The sequence below is a fragment of the Meriones unguiculatus genome, chromosome 3 (genome assembly GCF_030254825.1).
Source record: "Meriones unguiculatus strain TT.TT164.6M chromosome 3, Bangor_MerUng_6.1, whole genome shotgun sequence".
NCBI lineage: Eukaryota > Metazoa > Chordata > Mammalia > Rodentia > Muridae > Meriones > Meriones unguiculatus.
Window position 1 is genome coordinate 3,527,900 of NC_083351.1, and position 16,686 is coordinate 3,544,585.

Below are 16,686 nucleotides of genomic sequence, written 5' to 3' on the forward strand. Positions count from 1 at the left end.
CCATGTCAAGGCCTGCCCACTCTCAGTAGCTTTGCAAAGCCTTTTCAGTGGCCATCATCTCCTGACCACAGCAAAATCCTAGGCACCACAGAGCCTATGGGACTGCAGCAGGCTGAGTAGGGGACAGAGACAGGAGCAGGAACTGAGGTGCACAGGAGCAGCATGGGAGAGTCTGTGCCATGTCCCAACAGAATTAGAGACTGGCAAAGCGTGGACGCTCCCAGCAGAAATGGCGACCTGATTCAGGATTTGAAGAACTATTAGACTAAGGGAACCAGGAATGGGACAAGAGTTGAAAATGGGTGGATAGAAGCCACCGCTTCCACTCCAGGCAAGAAGAGCACTAGCTGGTGGGAAGGGGACAATTCAGGATCTGTGCTGACGGAGACAGCTATAGGCAGCAGGCAGCTTGTGAAGAAGCAGGGAGGAGAGAAACCGGCCGCCTCAGCAGATCCCACCTTCCCTAGGCCCAGCTGCCAAAGCCACATTCCTAGCAGATAACTGGTGTGGAGCAAACGGGAGAAGAGGTGTCACCTGTGGAGATGAGGGCAGTGGGCCAGGCAGGTCTAGTGGGCATACTGTTCCCTGTCAGCCATGCTGTTGGAGGGGGGCAGTATCACAGACCTCTGCCTGCTGCCTCCCGCCCTGCTCCTTCCCTCCAGCTCTTGCCTCCACCCTCCCAACATCTGCCTGGCCACTGCCCACACCGCAGGCCGCCCTGACCACAGCCACCCTTCTTCCTCCACCTGCCTTGCCTCTCCCAGGGACTGCCCAGGCCTCTGTCCAGCACCAGACACGCCACACCAGGGAGCACAGCACCCCACTCCATCATCAGGGTCCCACCCGGCCTCACACACACGGGTCCTCAGTTACACTCAAGCATGTCCCAGCCCCTCTTCTGTATGTTTTTCTTGAGATTCCTAAGGAAGAAACACGGGTTGCACGCCTTTTTCTAAGAGACTTGTGCAAAGTCACTAAGGTCCCTGCTGGATGCATCGGCTACTGCCCACACATGGACTGTCCTGTCCGTGGTGGCTCAGCCCGAGTTATTTCTTCATTTCCCTGTGAATTCTTCTTTGACCCAGGGGTGATTTTACAGTGTGCTAATTTCCAGCTATTTGAGGATTTTCTAGGTTTACTGTGATGGGTTTACAGTTCAACACCGCAGCAAGTCAGAAAACACACTCGCTGTGATTTTCCCAGACATGCCACAACGGGGTCAGCACTCACAGGCACAATGCGCAGGAGGGCCTCGGGGCCCATGCTCTTCCCTCCCTCATCTGTCCATGTCCTTTTGGATTCCTGGTCTTAACTGTGGTACAACACGGAGGCCTGTGCGTCCTGGCCTGTGGGTGGCTGGGGTGCTGGGACGGGTGCACTCAGCCCTGGGAACTGCAGTGGCCCCTGTGGGGCATGTCTTTTACCTTACCCCTGGCACGTCCCTGCACCCTGAACTCTATCAGACACCACCCGGTGTGGACACAGGCTTCCCTATGCAGACCGGATTCACCTTCTCCTGCTGACTTCTAATTTACCTGTGCCCTTATGTTTAAATACTATGCTATAAACAGTGCAAAAATGTGGCCTTAAATGTTAACTTTTGGGGGTAGGTTCTCTCTGCAGCCTTGGCTGTCCTGGGCTCACTTAGTAGAACAGGCTGGCCTTGAACTCACAGCAATCCACCTGCTTCTGCCTCCCTGAGTGCTGGGATTACAGGCGTGCACCACCACACCCTGGCTTAAATGTTAACTTTTGACCTGACTTTTAATCAGCAATACCATACACAGGAATTATTCTATACATAATGCATACATTAAAAATAATGCAAATACAGTCAGGCATGATGGCTTAAAGTCTGTAATCCCTCAAATTAAATACTCAAGAGGTTGAGGCAGAAGGATCTTAAATCTGAGCTTAGCCTAGGCCACATAGTGAGGTCTTGTCCCAAAAAAGAATGAGAACTGGGCACAGTAGTATACACCTTTAATCCCCACTATGTGTTCAAGGCCAGCCTGGTTTACAGAGCAACAGGCCAGTTGAGGCTACAGAGCAAGACTCCGTCTCAAAACAAAACAAAACAAAATAAAATTTCCTCATGTAATTTGAACAATCTTTACACATGTTGTTTCTAAAATCGTTTTTTAAGCAAGGCACAGAACAAATATGTGTGGGGTGTGTGTGTTTGTACGTGTGTGTGTGATCATTTACACTTAAAAGAGGAAAATGGGCCAGGTGTAGTGGAACACATCTATGTCTCAACACCCAAGAACCTGAGGCAAGAGATCAGGTGTTCTGAGGCCATTCTGGGCTCTACAGTGAGACCCTGTCTCAATAATAGTAACAGGAGCCAGAGGCTCAGCGGAGAAGAGCACCACTGCCCTTGCAGAGGCTCGGCTCCTACACCAGACCACTCCTAACCAATCCCTCTGCTCCCTCTGCTTGCCTCCAGAGGCTCTGTACACGAATAGTACACATAAACTCCTACAGACACAGATACATACAGATAAATGAAAGAATCCTTAATAATAATGAATACATAATAAATACATACAGGTATATTTGTTGTATTTTTTTGAGTTTATCAAAGATTGTATAAAAGGCAGATGATCTTGGTGGCATCCGCAATAGGACACCACTGTCCTTGTTGCTGTCTTTGTGTTCAGTGAAAATTTCAAACTGTACATTACAAAAACAAAGGGAAGGGGGTTTGAGGGAACCTTTCCTTCATGAACCTTCTGAGAGAGAAGGCTGTCAAAGGCATTGTGAGCTCCCTGATAGGACATCCAGAGCCAGCCCAGGTAAGCAGCAGTCCAGAGAAAGAGGTGGCCCCCAAGCAGCTGGCTTCCCTCTTGCAGGTTCTGCTCGACTTCTGTAAAATGAGGGTGATCCTGGCGCAAACTCACAAGGCCGAGGATGAGGATGAGGATGAGCATGAATGGAATGCAAAGTGGACAGCTGACACCGCGGTACCTAAGCCGTGGCAAACAACAGGAGGCACTCCATCAGAGGGCTTGTAACTGCACATTGCTGGTGGCTAGTAACTGAATGCGTGCGAACCTAACATCAGGAGCAGACCACAGGCTTGCCAACCCGTGTTTCCTCTAAGAAACACTGCACATTCAATGGCAGGCTCGCTCCTTCTTGGGCATTCCTGGAGGACAATGAGCTTCAGAAGGGCATAGACCACACAGAACACCCTTTGAGTGGCAGTGACTCACACTAGCTCACAAGAGGCTGCCTGGAAAGGAACCTGGATGGGTACAGAGAGGTAGGCATAGGCCTTAGGCTTCAAGTGACTGCAGACATCCAAGCACGAGGACTTCCACAGTCCACGCGCAAAGCTGCCAAGGTACCCAGAGCAGTACTCTCCCAATCTCGGACTGAAGCAGGGCCATATAGGGCCACACAAGGCACGCAAGGCCACATAAGGCCACACAGGCCACATAGGGACACAAAGGTACTGACCAAGTGGCCAAATCGCATGTTCTCTGTCAGACAAGTACTGTCAAGCCTAAGGTACCAGTACAGTGATGAGACGCAGGAGATAAGTGAAAATCAATGCTAGTTGGAAGCCTCATCGCATACAACATCATTTGACAATCAACAGAAATCTCTTTACCTGCTTAAGGAGTGGCCCATCAAGCCACTTGAGGACACACTGGAATGCTATGGACTCCTTCCCAAGCTGTCGTGCCCTCTGCGGATGGGGAGGGACGAGTGTGTTTTGGGTGAAGGCCTTGTGCCACTCATCCATGCTGCCCGTCCAGCCTCACTTGGGCCTCCAGGACTCCCTGCAACATCTGTAGCAAAGCGAAGGCAACAATTATCAGCCCACCTGACTCTGAAAGTTTCCCGGAGGAGCCCCCAACCCCAACCCATTCCCGCAAACCCCAGTGTGGCTGCCACATTCCTGACCTGAACCAATGCTGCAAAGGAAATATGCCAGGTGGACACAATCACCCTGGGCTCAGAGGCTGGTTTAAGAATGGGGACATAGCTGTACAAGGCCACCAGAGGTGATGGCGAGTGAAGCCCAATCCCTAAAACATTCAGAGAGCGTGAGCGAATGGGAACCAATGAGGTGCCAACCTCAGCCGCTACTGGTCTGCCTAGAAGGAAATGTGGACTTGGGGACTGATTGCCAAAGGCAACTGGGGAGCAGTTACCTTGAGACACACGTGGAAAAAAGGGCAGAAAAGGGGATGGGCTATGTGGCAAGGTGTCTTGTTGCCAGAGTCAGCATTACCAGCTTCCTGTGACCTTGCCCACGGGGTGTCACCCAACCTTGTGCAGCCAGACAGGGTCACCATGCCGAGGAGGTGATAGGAGTCCATTGCCAGGTCCCAGAATGGCAAACGGGGAGAAGGGAAGTAGCTACAGCCTCCAAGAGCAGCCCACCAACACCACCACTGCTCTCTGTGCCTCCACCCTGGTGACATCTGTCAGGTGGGCCACAGGCCACAGTACAAACAGCAGCTTCATCAGAAAAGGTCCTTGGCAGAGGCAGGGACACTACTAATTTCACTACATCTGTACAGCTGGGTACAAACTACGAGACTGGGATGAAAAACACAGCATGAAGTACTACCACGCCCGCCGAAAGCCACAGGCGCCTGGGCACCCCAGGGGAAAGCCGCTACGGCTGCTGCCCGCCCGCCTTTATTTCTGCTGACACTACTTCAATGAAGGAATGACTGTGAGACAACCTCAGCTTCGAATGACACTTTCTCAGAAAGAAAGAGAGGAAGTCGCTTTGAAGAAAATGAGTAAAACTAAGGAGTTTTCTTTTTTTTTAACTTTTATTGGCTTCTTTGTGAAAAATCATGTCATGCACCCCAGACCCACTCATCTCCCCATCCCTCCATATCTGCCCTCCACCCTTGCAACCTCCACTAATAAAGGAAACAAAATAAACAAAAACATAGAAGCTGTGGTTTGTCACATAGTAGTACACCCTTTGTCCAAACAGCTTCACTTGCAAATGGTCACTGCAATGAGTCATTGGTCTGGCTTCCGCCACCCTTTCAATACCGGATCCTCACAGGGACTATGCTCAGACACCCTGTTGCTGCCTTGTGTCATGGAGATTCTGCAGCTTTGGTTCTGCAGGACCTATGCCTTCATGTGCTCCAGCTCTCCAGCATTTCCATGGCGAGGGGCAGGGCCAGCTCACCCATGCCCCACTCCATCAGGGCCAGCTCTAGTATGCTTCCCAGGAAAGGTGCCGGAAGAGGGGGTGCTCTCCCCAGTGCTGTGGCCAGTAAAGGGCAGGGCCAGCTCTCCCACCATGCCTAAGTGAGGAGCAGGGCTAGTTCTGCTCTGCTCTGGGATATGTGTTAGATCTACGAAACTCAGAGTGCCAGAACATCCGAGGTAACCAGTAACCAGTGACCATAACAGTTCAAAGCCCTGTCACAACAAAAGACCCTGAGGAAGAAGCTAGTGTGTAAGAAGTCAGTTGGTGGGCCGGGACTCCATCTTAAGACAGCCTGTGAGAAGCTGCCCACACAGGGCTCGCCTGGCGTGCGCATGCCCCATCTTTCACCCCCAGCACCAGGCACGGCAGCACACACCTATACCAGCCACTGGGAGACAGGAGGATTAGGACAGGTTCAGGCCTGCCTGGTCCACACAGCCAGCCCAAGCTAACCAGACCTATAGAGACCCTGTCTCAAACCAGAAACACCGATGCTAGGGAGGGGAGGGTGACACCCGAGAGCACACACCTCGACCTCCCCTCTTACCCGGCCGGGGCTGGATTTCCTATGAGGGCTTCAGCCAGGCAAGACAGCAGATGAAGTAGACGTAAAAGCACAGAGAACAAACTGTCTTCCCCTAAGCCAGTGAAGACATTGGCGCGAGCACAAGGCAATTTGAAAGGTTTTCTTGTGTTCATGCAATCAGGATTGCTGCTGCCATTTTAAAAATAACTAGTGTCTTAATGCTTCTGGGTTCTGACTTCTCATGCAGTGGACACGGACAGACAGAAATCACAGACTCTAAAGTCTGTCAGGGTCCTCATGAACTCGAAGGGGTCACTCCTCCACGCCCACAGAGTGCATGAGGAAAGAAAAGGACAAGACTGTCGGTCTCCCCACTCAGCCCCACCTCAGGCTTCCTGGCTATGTCCTAGCCTCCCCTGGGACACACCTACAAACCAGGCACCCCTCAGTGATCCGAAGCCACCCATCTCCATGTGGATATGTCAGGCTACCAGAATGACCTGCCACCCCTGTTCTTTGTAAAAAGGACCCATTCCATGCATGAGGAGGGCCACCTCCAATCCAGTCAGAGGGAACCAGGTGATTCCCCACTTGGCCCTATAGGTGAAGTTTCCCCAGGGAGACTCAGCCTAGACTGGCATTCCTGCACAGCTAGAAGCTGCCCGAGACTAGCCCAGAATCCCAAGAGACACTCAGGTACCACAGGGAAATCCAGAGACTATCCTGTCCTTCTCTAAGTCCAATTTCCTGGCAAGCTGACAGTCTCCAACACTCTCATCCCAATCCCGGGAGCCTGGGAACACGTGACTTTTCACATTAAACAGGATTTTGCACAGGATGGAGAAGGCTGTGCTGGGCCATCCAGAGAGTCTGGTGTATGCACAGGTCCCTGAGATAGATAGGCAAGAAGGCTTGGAAATAACAGAGGACAACAGCACAGGCCATGGACTCCAGAGGAAAGAAAAGCCAGTTACCACATGATGTAGGTGCCTCCACGAGCTAGAAATGACATCCTCAGCTGGCAGCCCCAGAGGGCCTGCCCTGCCCACACCTTGACCTCAGGAAGACAGACTCTGCATGTCTGAGAGTAAGAACTGGAAGAGAATCAACGTTTGTCAGCAACAAACATTGTTGCCATCTAGTGACATCCCATTGTGGCATGGGAAGATCACAGAGTTGCTCACTAGTGAAAGAGCCGTGGCCAACACTCACTCCAGAGCCACCTCCTGTTGGGGGCGAGGGACTTCCCAGATGGCCCTGACTGTGTTTCTGCTGGTGACGGCACTTGCTGCCTATCTCATGATGGTTGCTTTCTGGCCAGCTCCTGGCAGAAGGCAGCAAACTGTCCCTCCCAAGGCCTTGCCAGGCATTCCACAGGAAAACTTAAGAAAAATCACATAACCAAACGGAGCTGCAGTGGAAAGGAGCCTGGCTGGCCTTTTTCCTGGACAGAGGCTATTCTCTGCTCTCCAGTTCAAACAGGTATGGGCTCCCTGAGAATCCGTACCAGAGAGCACCCTGAGCATTTCTGGAGAGGAGAGCTCTCTGGACGTAAGTCCTCACACAGCCCCAGCCCTTCTCAGGCTAGTGTCCTCAGTCCACAAGCTTTGAAAAGCATCCAAGCACTAGCCTACCCTCCCATGATCTGCCTGCTCCTTGCTGACTCTACTGCCTGTCAGGTTCACAGTGGGGATCTGGAGGGCCCCGCCTCCCCACAGCTCTCTCCAGGGCTGAGTGCTGAATACAGTCCTGGAAGGGCTGTGAACTCCCTGAGTCAGCACTAGTCCTTGGAGAGAATCTGTGAGAAACTGAAAGAAGTAGAACCGCCCTGGCAGAGAAGACAGTCTAAAGAGACACTCAGCAACCCGCAAGAAGTAAAATTTCCCTAGGTGCACCAGGCTGGGGGAAGGGAAAGTCAAAGCCTAGGTGACAGAGGAGGAACTTGTTCCCTGGGAAGAGGAGACTCCACACAGTTCCGACTTCCAGACCACCTTGCAGGAGAGAGGAGCACAGACAAGGATGGGTCAGTGATGGACAGGACCACTCCCTGACCGGGACTCCTTAGTTATACAGACCTTCTGCTCTGCTTATGCCTAAACTTCATGTTAGCGCTCCTAAGATGACCTTTCTTTTTCCCAGGGTGGCCACATTGACTACATCTTTCTCTGCTTTCCACGATTATGTATCTCTTTAACCAGTGTTCTCAGCACGAAGGAAATTTATTTGCCCCAGAGGGACAAACGGCAGGAATAAGAGACAAAGATGGGAGATAGAGGATGAGGGAGAATAGGAAGGGAACAGGGAGAGGGGTAAGGGATATTTGTCCCTGACAGATGTGGGGAGGTAGGTCAGACAACAAAGGACTGCCTCTGGACAGAGAGGAGATAGACATGGCCCATACACACATGGCAGTTTATAAGGGTAAATGGGAAAACTCTGTGTTAGGTTGTGTTTAATTTTAATTGGGCCTGTTAATTAGGTGAGCCAAAGGGAGTTCTGATTGCTGGACTTCAACACTTTGATAGTTGGACCTTGGTAGTCAGTGTCAGGAGGAAGAGGTGGCCAAATAAGGGAAGAGACCTTGGGGGCTAGCTTTAGTAAATTAATCTAATGGTTTTTAGCAAGCAGAGGGGCATTTGGGAGAAGGACAAAGCCTGTCCTAGCCATGTTCGCCACACTTGGGCTGGCAATGATTACACACTGGGGCAGCCAGAGCCAGGCTCACACCCTACAAACACCCATAACAGAAAGGCCTGGAGAAAGGAACCAAAGGTCCACTGGAAGGAATAACATTAGAAAGAAAACTGGGCAGATTCCATATTTGAACCCAGGAAAATGGTACCATGGGCTCCCTACAGAGGACAGGAAAATGAGCCAGCGGCTACTGAAGCCCAAGCTGAGTCAGCCACAACTGTCCACATGTTCCAACAACTGGAAGGCAGTATCATTTACACAGAGGCTGGGCCTCAGACTGGAGTTCACAGCTAACAGTGGCTAGTCCACGAGAAGCCAACGGGGACAAGATGTCCGCAAGGGGACAGCGAGAGCCCTGGATGGAGACGACCAAGGATGAGGGCTAATTCTGACTCAGCTTCTGAGGAGATCCTCAGCTTCCCTGCCTGCTTCCAACCTGCAAGATGAAAGCTTTGGATGGAGTCTTAGGCTCTTAGTTTCTGCAGGTCTGCTCAATAAATGTTTGCTAACACCTGGTGCATTCCAGAGACAAAAGGTCAACTCCAACAGCAATGCTAACCGGTAATGAGGGAGGTAAGGTGGGGGAGAGGGGGTAATGCATCACAGCGCGATCATGACCAAGACTCATTTACAAGCGACGGGGAGGAAACCAGAGAGGCTGACATTTCACAGTGGTGGCAGGCTCAGGGAAGCCTCCTCCCCAAATGAAGACCTGAGGCATACCCCCTTGTGTGAGGGGGGTCGGCTGACCTGACCTGTAATGTAAATCTGACAAAGGGATGCCCGGCATGCCCTCATCCACCCTCTGCTACGGGACTAAAGACATGGTCTATCCACAAGTGGATAATCTCACAGATCCCTGGGTACAAACACTAGAGCCAGATAGTGCTAGGGCAGTTTGGGGCACAAGGTGGAATTATGGCGCATGGAAACTGCAAATGAGACTAGGGTTGGAACAGTGTGAGCTTGCCCATCCCCTAACCCCACAACGCTGACTTTCAGCGCGAACTTCCACTTGGGCCACGAGAGCATCTCCCCCGACCACGGCAGAACTAGACACACTGGGACAGCAGCCTGGGTTGCAATTCCGCACCGTGGAGAAGGCTGACCCTGAGCCCCAAGGGCTGGACATGGACAGGGCCAGGAGCCTCCCAGTGCCTCGAGGGCCGCAGGAACCTGAGCGGGCTGCACGGATTAGGACTGGGAAAGAGACGCGCACACCAGGCCGTGGGAATCTTTAAGGCTCTGGCGAGCGCCCCGCATCCGTTTGAGCCCCGGACTGCTGAGAGGACCGGGTCAGAAGACAGAGGACTAACCGATGGAGACCCAGACGCCCAACTTCTTCTGGCAACCGGGACGCACCAATGGCGATGCGAGGGGTACACGATGAGACCCACGCGAGCCAGGACCAGTCCCTGTGCTCCGTGCTGTGCCCTAAAAATACTGGGTCGCCTGTGAGATGAAATACGCACGGCCCCACCCGGGACGCTGAGGCCTCTTCGAGGCTCTGCTGCCACCCGCGCCTCCAACACACGCTGACTTCCCCCGCACTTGGTTCAGTCCACCGCTGGCGCGTTACCTAGGAGACCGCACCGGATCCACGCTTCGGAAGGCGTCCCGCACCGCGGATCCAGCGATCGGGCGACCGGTGTCCGGCGGAACCCGAGGTCTCGTGGGCCAGCGCTGGCCGAGGGGGTAGCCCGATCCGACGCCACCCACGCGAGGAGCCCCGGCCTGCGCGACTCCGCTCCCTCCGCAAAGAGCCTGCCTCGCGTCACTGTCTCCGTCAAGACGGCGCGGCCAATGAGAACCCGAGTCCCAGGATTCTGACTCCGCGCGCCAGCCAATCGACGAGTCGGCGGGAGCGGCTCGGTTTGCTTGGACTCCGTTGGTCACCGCCAGGGAGACTATGACTGGCGTGGGTCGTAGCCAATGATAGGTCGCTAGGGGCGTGGCCGCGGGCGTCCCACGAGGTGAAGATGCTGCGGGCGGAACCTGCCGGAGGGAGCGGGATTCGGGGGTGCTGAAGTCGCAAGGGCAGGGCGGGAAGGAAGATCCGGAGCGGGTCGTGGGATCCGGAGCTGGAGGCCCCCAGGTGAGTGCAGCGGGGCGACCCTGGCGGGCACCTGCGAGGCCGCGCGCTCGCAGCCAGCTCGGTCCCCCTCCATCTCCTCTTCCCCGGCTCCGCATCCCTGCCCCCGCCGCGTTCTCACCTCTTCTCCAGCCTCCTCACCTCCTTCTCCACAGTCTCCCTGCCCCCATCCCACCCTCTCTGCTTTCCTGTCATCTGGCCCCACCTTTCGACCGGCATACCGGACCCCCAACTTCAGTCCCCGGCCCGACCCCATCCAGCCCTGCATCCTCTCCTCGCCCTTGCCTCCCTGCTTCCCATCATCTCTCCCGACCTCTATGCACTCCTAGGAGCTGTCTTCTCCGTCTCTCTCCTTGTTGCTCCTCAAGACTCATCCTTCGTCCTTGCTGCCTGCCGGGTGTCTCTCTGGCGTCGACCCCAGCTCCCCACCCATTCCCAGCCCCTCCTATCCACGTCACGACTACCGCACCGCTCTCTGTATTTTGCGGTGCCCCCAGCACCTGGACACTCTTTGCACCTTGTTCCCCTTGACCCTGTCTCCAGACCTGTACCCTCACCCTCAGCTGCTCCCGCTGTGCCCAGGCGGTGTCATCAAGCACTTCCCAACCTCCCTACCTGCTGCTGCTGCAGCTGCAGGATGCGGAGCTCCACTGCTGCACTGCTGCCTGCTGCAGTATCTGCAGCAAGCTGTACCTGCCCACCTGCCCTCCCTCCCATCTGGCATACCCTGCTTGCTTCTCCTGGCCTTAGGCCTGGGGTCTCCTGCGGCATGCCTGGAGCACCCTGAGGTGCGCTCACCCTTCGCTGCCTGCTGATGGGCCACCATCTCCCTTCTCACCCATCCCCCGCTTGGTGCTCAGTCTCACTTTGTGATTCAGCATTTTTGGAGTTGGTAACTTTCTTTGCTGACTGGTGTGAAAGGGACATGTATGATGGGCAGGTGGTCTGGACTCCAAAGGTGTGGGGTCCACATCAGAAACCAGACTTGGAAGAGGGTCGGGAGCCAGGGACCCACCAGTGGGGATTTGCCTCTTGTTCCGTTCCATTTGTCTGCCCCGTGTTGAACCACATCCAAAGGGAGATGACATAAGTAATAGCTCTTGGAGAGATGGACTATTAGCATTTATGGAAATTAATACATCGACACCGAAGAGCAGGGACATTGAGTTCCGTCCACAGCTGTCCCACTATCTGTCGCCTCAGGGTTTCTTCTTCCTTGCAATTTCTCCTCCCCCTCAGAAACACCAGCCCCCAACTCCCTTTGGTGCCAAGAACAAGCTTCCAGTCTGCTCTTGAAGCTGCACCCAAGCCCAGCATTGGCAGGGTTTGGGGACGTGTGTGTGTGTGTGTGTGTGTGTGTGTGTGTGTGTGTAGAGTCCACCTGCTTATTCTCACTTGGCACATGGAGTTCTGCATTGCCCAGGCCACTGTGTACTGCTAGGGCCTGGCCTTGGGCTTTCCCAGCATGGGGTCCTCAAAGTACACTTGACTCTTGAAATCCTCCTGTCAGTCAGGTCCAGCCTACAGCCTCCCCAAGGGAAGCTTTCCAAGTCCACACCAGCCTTGGTGGTCCTTAACGTGATGGGCTGCAGCAAGACCCTGTCTCAAAAGCAGCCCGGGGGAGATTACCTTCAAAAACAGAGATTCATCGTCGCTATACCAGTCAACAAATGTCTTGTGGTTACCAGACAGGTCTGGGGCATCAGGCAGGCAATGGACAAAAAGAGGGTACCCTTTTCATGTTTCTAGAGTCTGAAGTCTTGTGTGGGGATGGAGCCTGGATGCAGGGTGTGGACATAAAGCCAACCACCCAGGAGACAGGGAGCTGTGACGTTCAGGCCATGTTTGCTGGGAGCCCAAGGGCCAAGGGTTCTGTGGCTGGCCAGCTCAGAAAACACCCTACCTTTGGGCTGGCATCTTTGTCTTTTTCGTTTTTCATTCACCTCAGATGATTGGGAGGAAATGGTGTGTTGCTGTGGCAATTTCTGGGAAGGGCCCCGAGGGAGAGGGGGGTCCTTGCCTTGTATTTGTGGGTACTCGGCATCGCAGCTGTGGAAACTGGAAAGCCTCTACTAGTCTCACAGCCCTGGGGAACGTGTTTCAGTTTCTGCGGACACTGGCCAGGAGGAACATGTGTTCGAGCCTGGGTTAAATTCTCAGTAATCTTTGTGTCACCAAAGGCCACAGAGCCAGCGTGTTTTCCTAGAGTGGAGTAAGAAGAAAGAAGAGCTGCTAGGGGCAACAGTCTGGAAAGGCTGGCTGGAAGCGTCCAGACCAAAGATGCCAGGCCTCCCTCCATCATTCTCTCCCAGCAGCCAAGAAGTCTCTCATAGGGATAATGGCTCTAAAGTTACAAGAGTCTGGACCACCCAATGGTCAGCCTTCTCCTGCCCCAGGGGAACAAGATTCACTTCTTTTCAAGGTCAACCGAGGCAGTAATGGAGTGAGGCAGGCCACAGCTTGACAGTTACTTGAGCCCAATTCACATCATGGCTGTGTTTCCCCCGAGGTGGAGGAAACCTGTACTCCAGTCACACAACAGCTGCCCTTTGGGAAGGCCACTGGTAAGGTGTAACTGACCACAACAAATTCTCACACAGTCAGCCTGACCTGGCAAACTCCCAGCACAAAGGTACTGTTGTTCATGATCATGTGTTTAGACAGGGAGCCATGAAGCCAGGGCCCCACTGCAGTGAGGGAGAGAACAGCCCTTGCTGTTCCTGTACAGCTGACCTTACCTTATCTTGGGAATAATTCTATGGAATAGGCTTAGTAACCTTCAGGGGAACTGTGACATAGGAGACAGGCCCTTCCCAGCTAGTGAAGAAGCCTCTTCTGCCAGGACTGGGTGGCAAAAACCCATTCCATGATCCTGCCAAGCTCCCACAAATGCCACACAGAAACCCTCACCTCTGTGGTAGGGGACCCCAGTCCCAAGAGGCATGGTACCCGCACTGGGTCTGGCTCATCTCTTCCTTTACAGTGGGTCTATCAAGAGTTAGGACCTTGGTGGCACTGAGGTGAGCTCTTTTGGCTCATCCAGTGCCCAGGAAGCCAAAAGAACCAGACCCTCCGTAAACACACACCTGGAACCAGGTGGGAACTCATCTGGGCTCCACCCTTTCTGTGAGTTGGTTCAGGGTTTTCCCTATGGCCTGAGCTCTGTGGCTGTGGGTCTAGCATCCCTGGAGGGCTGAGCAGCTCCCAGGCCCCTGCATCCTTCACTGCATGCTGGAGAGCTCAAGGGCTGCTGCTCAGAACACACCTGTGGGCACCTGTGCCCACCTGTGTCCTTGCTGAATAAGGTCTTAGCAGACCTCCTCCTGCTTTGCCAAATGATGTGTGGTTGGTCCCCAGAGACCCAGGGGTAGCTCTGTGGGGTGGTGACTGCCTTACCTGGTTTGATAGCGTACCTGTCTTGAACTTCCTCCATATACATAGCCCATCTTCTGTCTTCCCAGCATGCAGGGACCTGCAAGTGGGATTGTTCCAGATAAGTAGGCCTGGGAAAAGGAAGAACACTTCCCGCCTTCAATCCAGCCCTGGCTGGGGCAGCTTTTCTCATTGTGGTCTCACTGAGAGGTTAGGATCCATCACCCAGCCCAGTGGCTGAAAGCCACACATCTTGGTCTGTTTTCAGTTACTATAACAAGATACCAGCAGCTAGGTGATTGACAAAGAATAGAGGCTAGCAGTTGCCTGCAGATTCACTGGCAAACGTGCCCACTTTCTGAATCCCAGCTCCAAAAGTTTGGCTCTTCCCTCCACCTTCCATCTTCTTTCTCCAAATGTTGGCTGAAACTCTCAGCCCATTTGCCCTAACACCCAGGGTATACTGGCTCTCCCCTTACCACCTCGCCTACCCTCCACTCCCAAGCAGCTGCTTACATATTTCCATTGCTTAGCCTGCCTGCACGCTCCAATTCTGACTTTTCTCCCATTCTCCATCTTTCTCCTCCTGGCACCTTCTGAGTTCTCCAGTTTGTCTCCACTTGTTGTCTTATCTTTCAAATCCCAAAAAGCTACAAAAAGAAACAATAATGCAGGTTTCCTTGGTGCAGAGTCCTGGAGGCCACAGAGTCCAAGAGCATGGCATCTCAATTTGGTGAAAGGCTCCATCTTAGCACTGGCATGGGACGTAGCACCACAATGCAAGCAAGCGTGTGTTGGCTCATGTCTCTCTCCTGCTTCATAAAGCTGCCACCAGTCCTGTCCTGGGGTCCTACCCCAATGCCATCATTTAATCTTGACTGCCTTCCAATAACCCCACTTCAACATAGGTGTTAATGTTTGAATGAAAGTGTGTCAGACAGGCTCGTGTCTTCACCGCTGGCTCTCCAGATGGGACCGTTTAGAGACGGGGCGAGTTAGTCAACATGGGTTAGTAGGGTGGGTCTTTGAGAGCACAGCTAAGGCACTGGTTATTGCCCCCATGTAAGATGCATCTCCCACAAGCACACTGCACCACGAACTCTGTCGTGGCTTTCCCGCCATGATGGACTGAGACACTCTGGACTGTGAGCCAAAATAAGTCTCTTCTCCAATAAGTTGGTTTTGTTGGGTATTTTAGTCACTGTAACTCAGAAGTCATGAATGTCATGAGAATGTGAGGTCTAAGAATGCCAACAACTCTCTCTCTTGAATCTCCCCAGTGAGTGAGCTACTTCCTGGTCCGATGGTTATGGTGATTGTACCCTCAGGTTCCCTTTGGGTCGAGCCTTGGTGCTTAACCACGGTAAAGACTTGGCTCTCCAGCGTCTGGCTCTCTTTACACTTTAGTTCATCCATCTCCCTTCATCTGGTGTGGTAGAACAGCCCCTCAGGAGCACAACTTCTTGGCACAAAGCCGGCTCAGTCATTGTCAGCACCTCAGGCCAGGTCTGAGCTCCAAGCAAAGCACTTTCAGGAACCCAGCATAGACCCCAAGAACCAATGGGACAGAGCCAGGGAGCGCTCAGCAGACTCTGCTCGGTAGAGGCGGGAGGCGAGCGAGGTGCTTTTTGCCCTGGTCTCCCTTGCCTGGGATGGAGGGCCAGCGAGCTTTCCCACGTCTGCCTGCCTGAGCCCTGCAGCCTTGGGCACAGGGCTTTGACATGTTTCCATATCCCATCTCTTCTCAGAAGCTTCATGTCCTTTCATCAAGAACTCGGACCTTGCTGCCTACAAGCTGCCGCATGCAGCCCAGGGCACAAAGATCTGTCCGGAAGGCTGTGTAGGAGCCCAGCCAGTGGCGGTGGGGGCTTCTTAGAAGGAGTTCTCTTCCCCCTCCTCTTTGTAGGAGGGCCAGAAATAACTAGAGTGTGTGGACAAGGAGATCACCGTGGATCTGCTCAGCAGGGGAAAAAAGTTTACAGCATTATTTTAAACCTATCAATACCATCAGTGGTTAAAGGCCTCACCAGCAGGCATTGGAAGGGCTGACAGGAGCAAGACCCACCCATCTGAGATGCCATGCTCTTGGACTCTGTGGCCTCCAGGACCCATCCTGGGTGTCCCCTGGGAGAGGATTCAGTGACAGAGTCTGAACAAAGAGGCTGCTGTGGGGGAGGAGAGGTAGACAGGGCTGTTGATGCAGACCTTAAGACAGGCAGGGTTTCGATAAGCAGAGATAGGAAGGGACTGTCTGGGAGGACCCCTACACCGTAAGGTCATGGGGAAGGGGTACTAGGACACCTGGGCCATGGCTATAATCCAGTATAGTCTCAGGCAGGTGTGTGAATGTGGAAGAGAATAACAACTAGAAAGGAGGTATTGAGGCTGTTGCGCCCGTGGAGAAAGACAGTGATTGGGAAAACAGAAGGGGTCCCAGGAGCCCCAAACTCTTCTTGTTGGGTCCATGTGGACTGTGGATATCAAGAAGCAGGCAATAGAAGAACTCCCAGATAGATGAGCTAGCCTGGGCCATGGCTTTGTAGTTGGTACCACGTGCACTGGGAAAGTAGTGCTGAGGTCCAGCTGCCATCATCCCAGCCCCAGGTCGCCTGGCAGTTAACTCTGAGAGGGCCGGTGCACCCTGGGGATGGAAACTGCGTTTAAGTCAGGAGGTGAAGAAGGGGAACCTGGATTATTCCATAGTCCAGGGAAGAGAGGGAAAGGACGTGAAGGGAGGCAGGCCGGCTGCAGACGGACCAGACTGAGTTGGCAGAGGTGGAGAGCCCTGTACACAGGAGTGGCCAG

General features: G+C 53.5%; 2 protein-coding genes across 6 annotated transcripts in view; one reads left to right on the forward strand and one right to left on the reverse strand.

Moving 5' to 3' along the window:
* Window positions 1-10,198, reverse strand: part of Nphp4 (nephrocystin 4) — a 93,581-nt gene extending 83,383 nt beyond the window's left edge. The window contains exons 1-2 of one of the 2 annotated variants that reach the window (XM_060378965.1): window positions 9,997-10,198; window positions 3,620-3,800 (exon numbers count right to left, since the gene is read on the reverse strand). In XM_060378965.1, the coding sequence (XP_060234948.1) occupies window positions 3,620-3,754 (135 nt within the window). In that variant the 5' untranslated portion in view covers window positions 3,755-3,800; window positions 9,997-10,198. The remainder of the gene's footprint in view (window positions 1-3,619; window positions 3,801-9,996) is intronic. The other variant, XM_060378964.1, reaches the window with a different exon arrangement.
* Window positions 10,199-10,370: 172 nt separating this feature from the next.
* Window positions 10,371-16,686, forward strand: part of Kcnab2 (potassium voltage-gated channel subfamily A regulatory beta subunit 2) — an 81,325-nt gene continuing 75,009 nt past the window's right edge. For all 4 annotated transcript variants that reach the window (XM_060378967.1, XM_021644242.2, XM_060378969.1 and 1 more), the window contains exon 1: window positions 10,371-10,512. The gene's annotated coding sequence lies outside the window, so the exon portion shown is untranslated. The remainder of the gene's footprint in view (window positions 10,513-16,686) is intronic.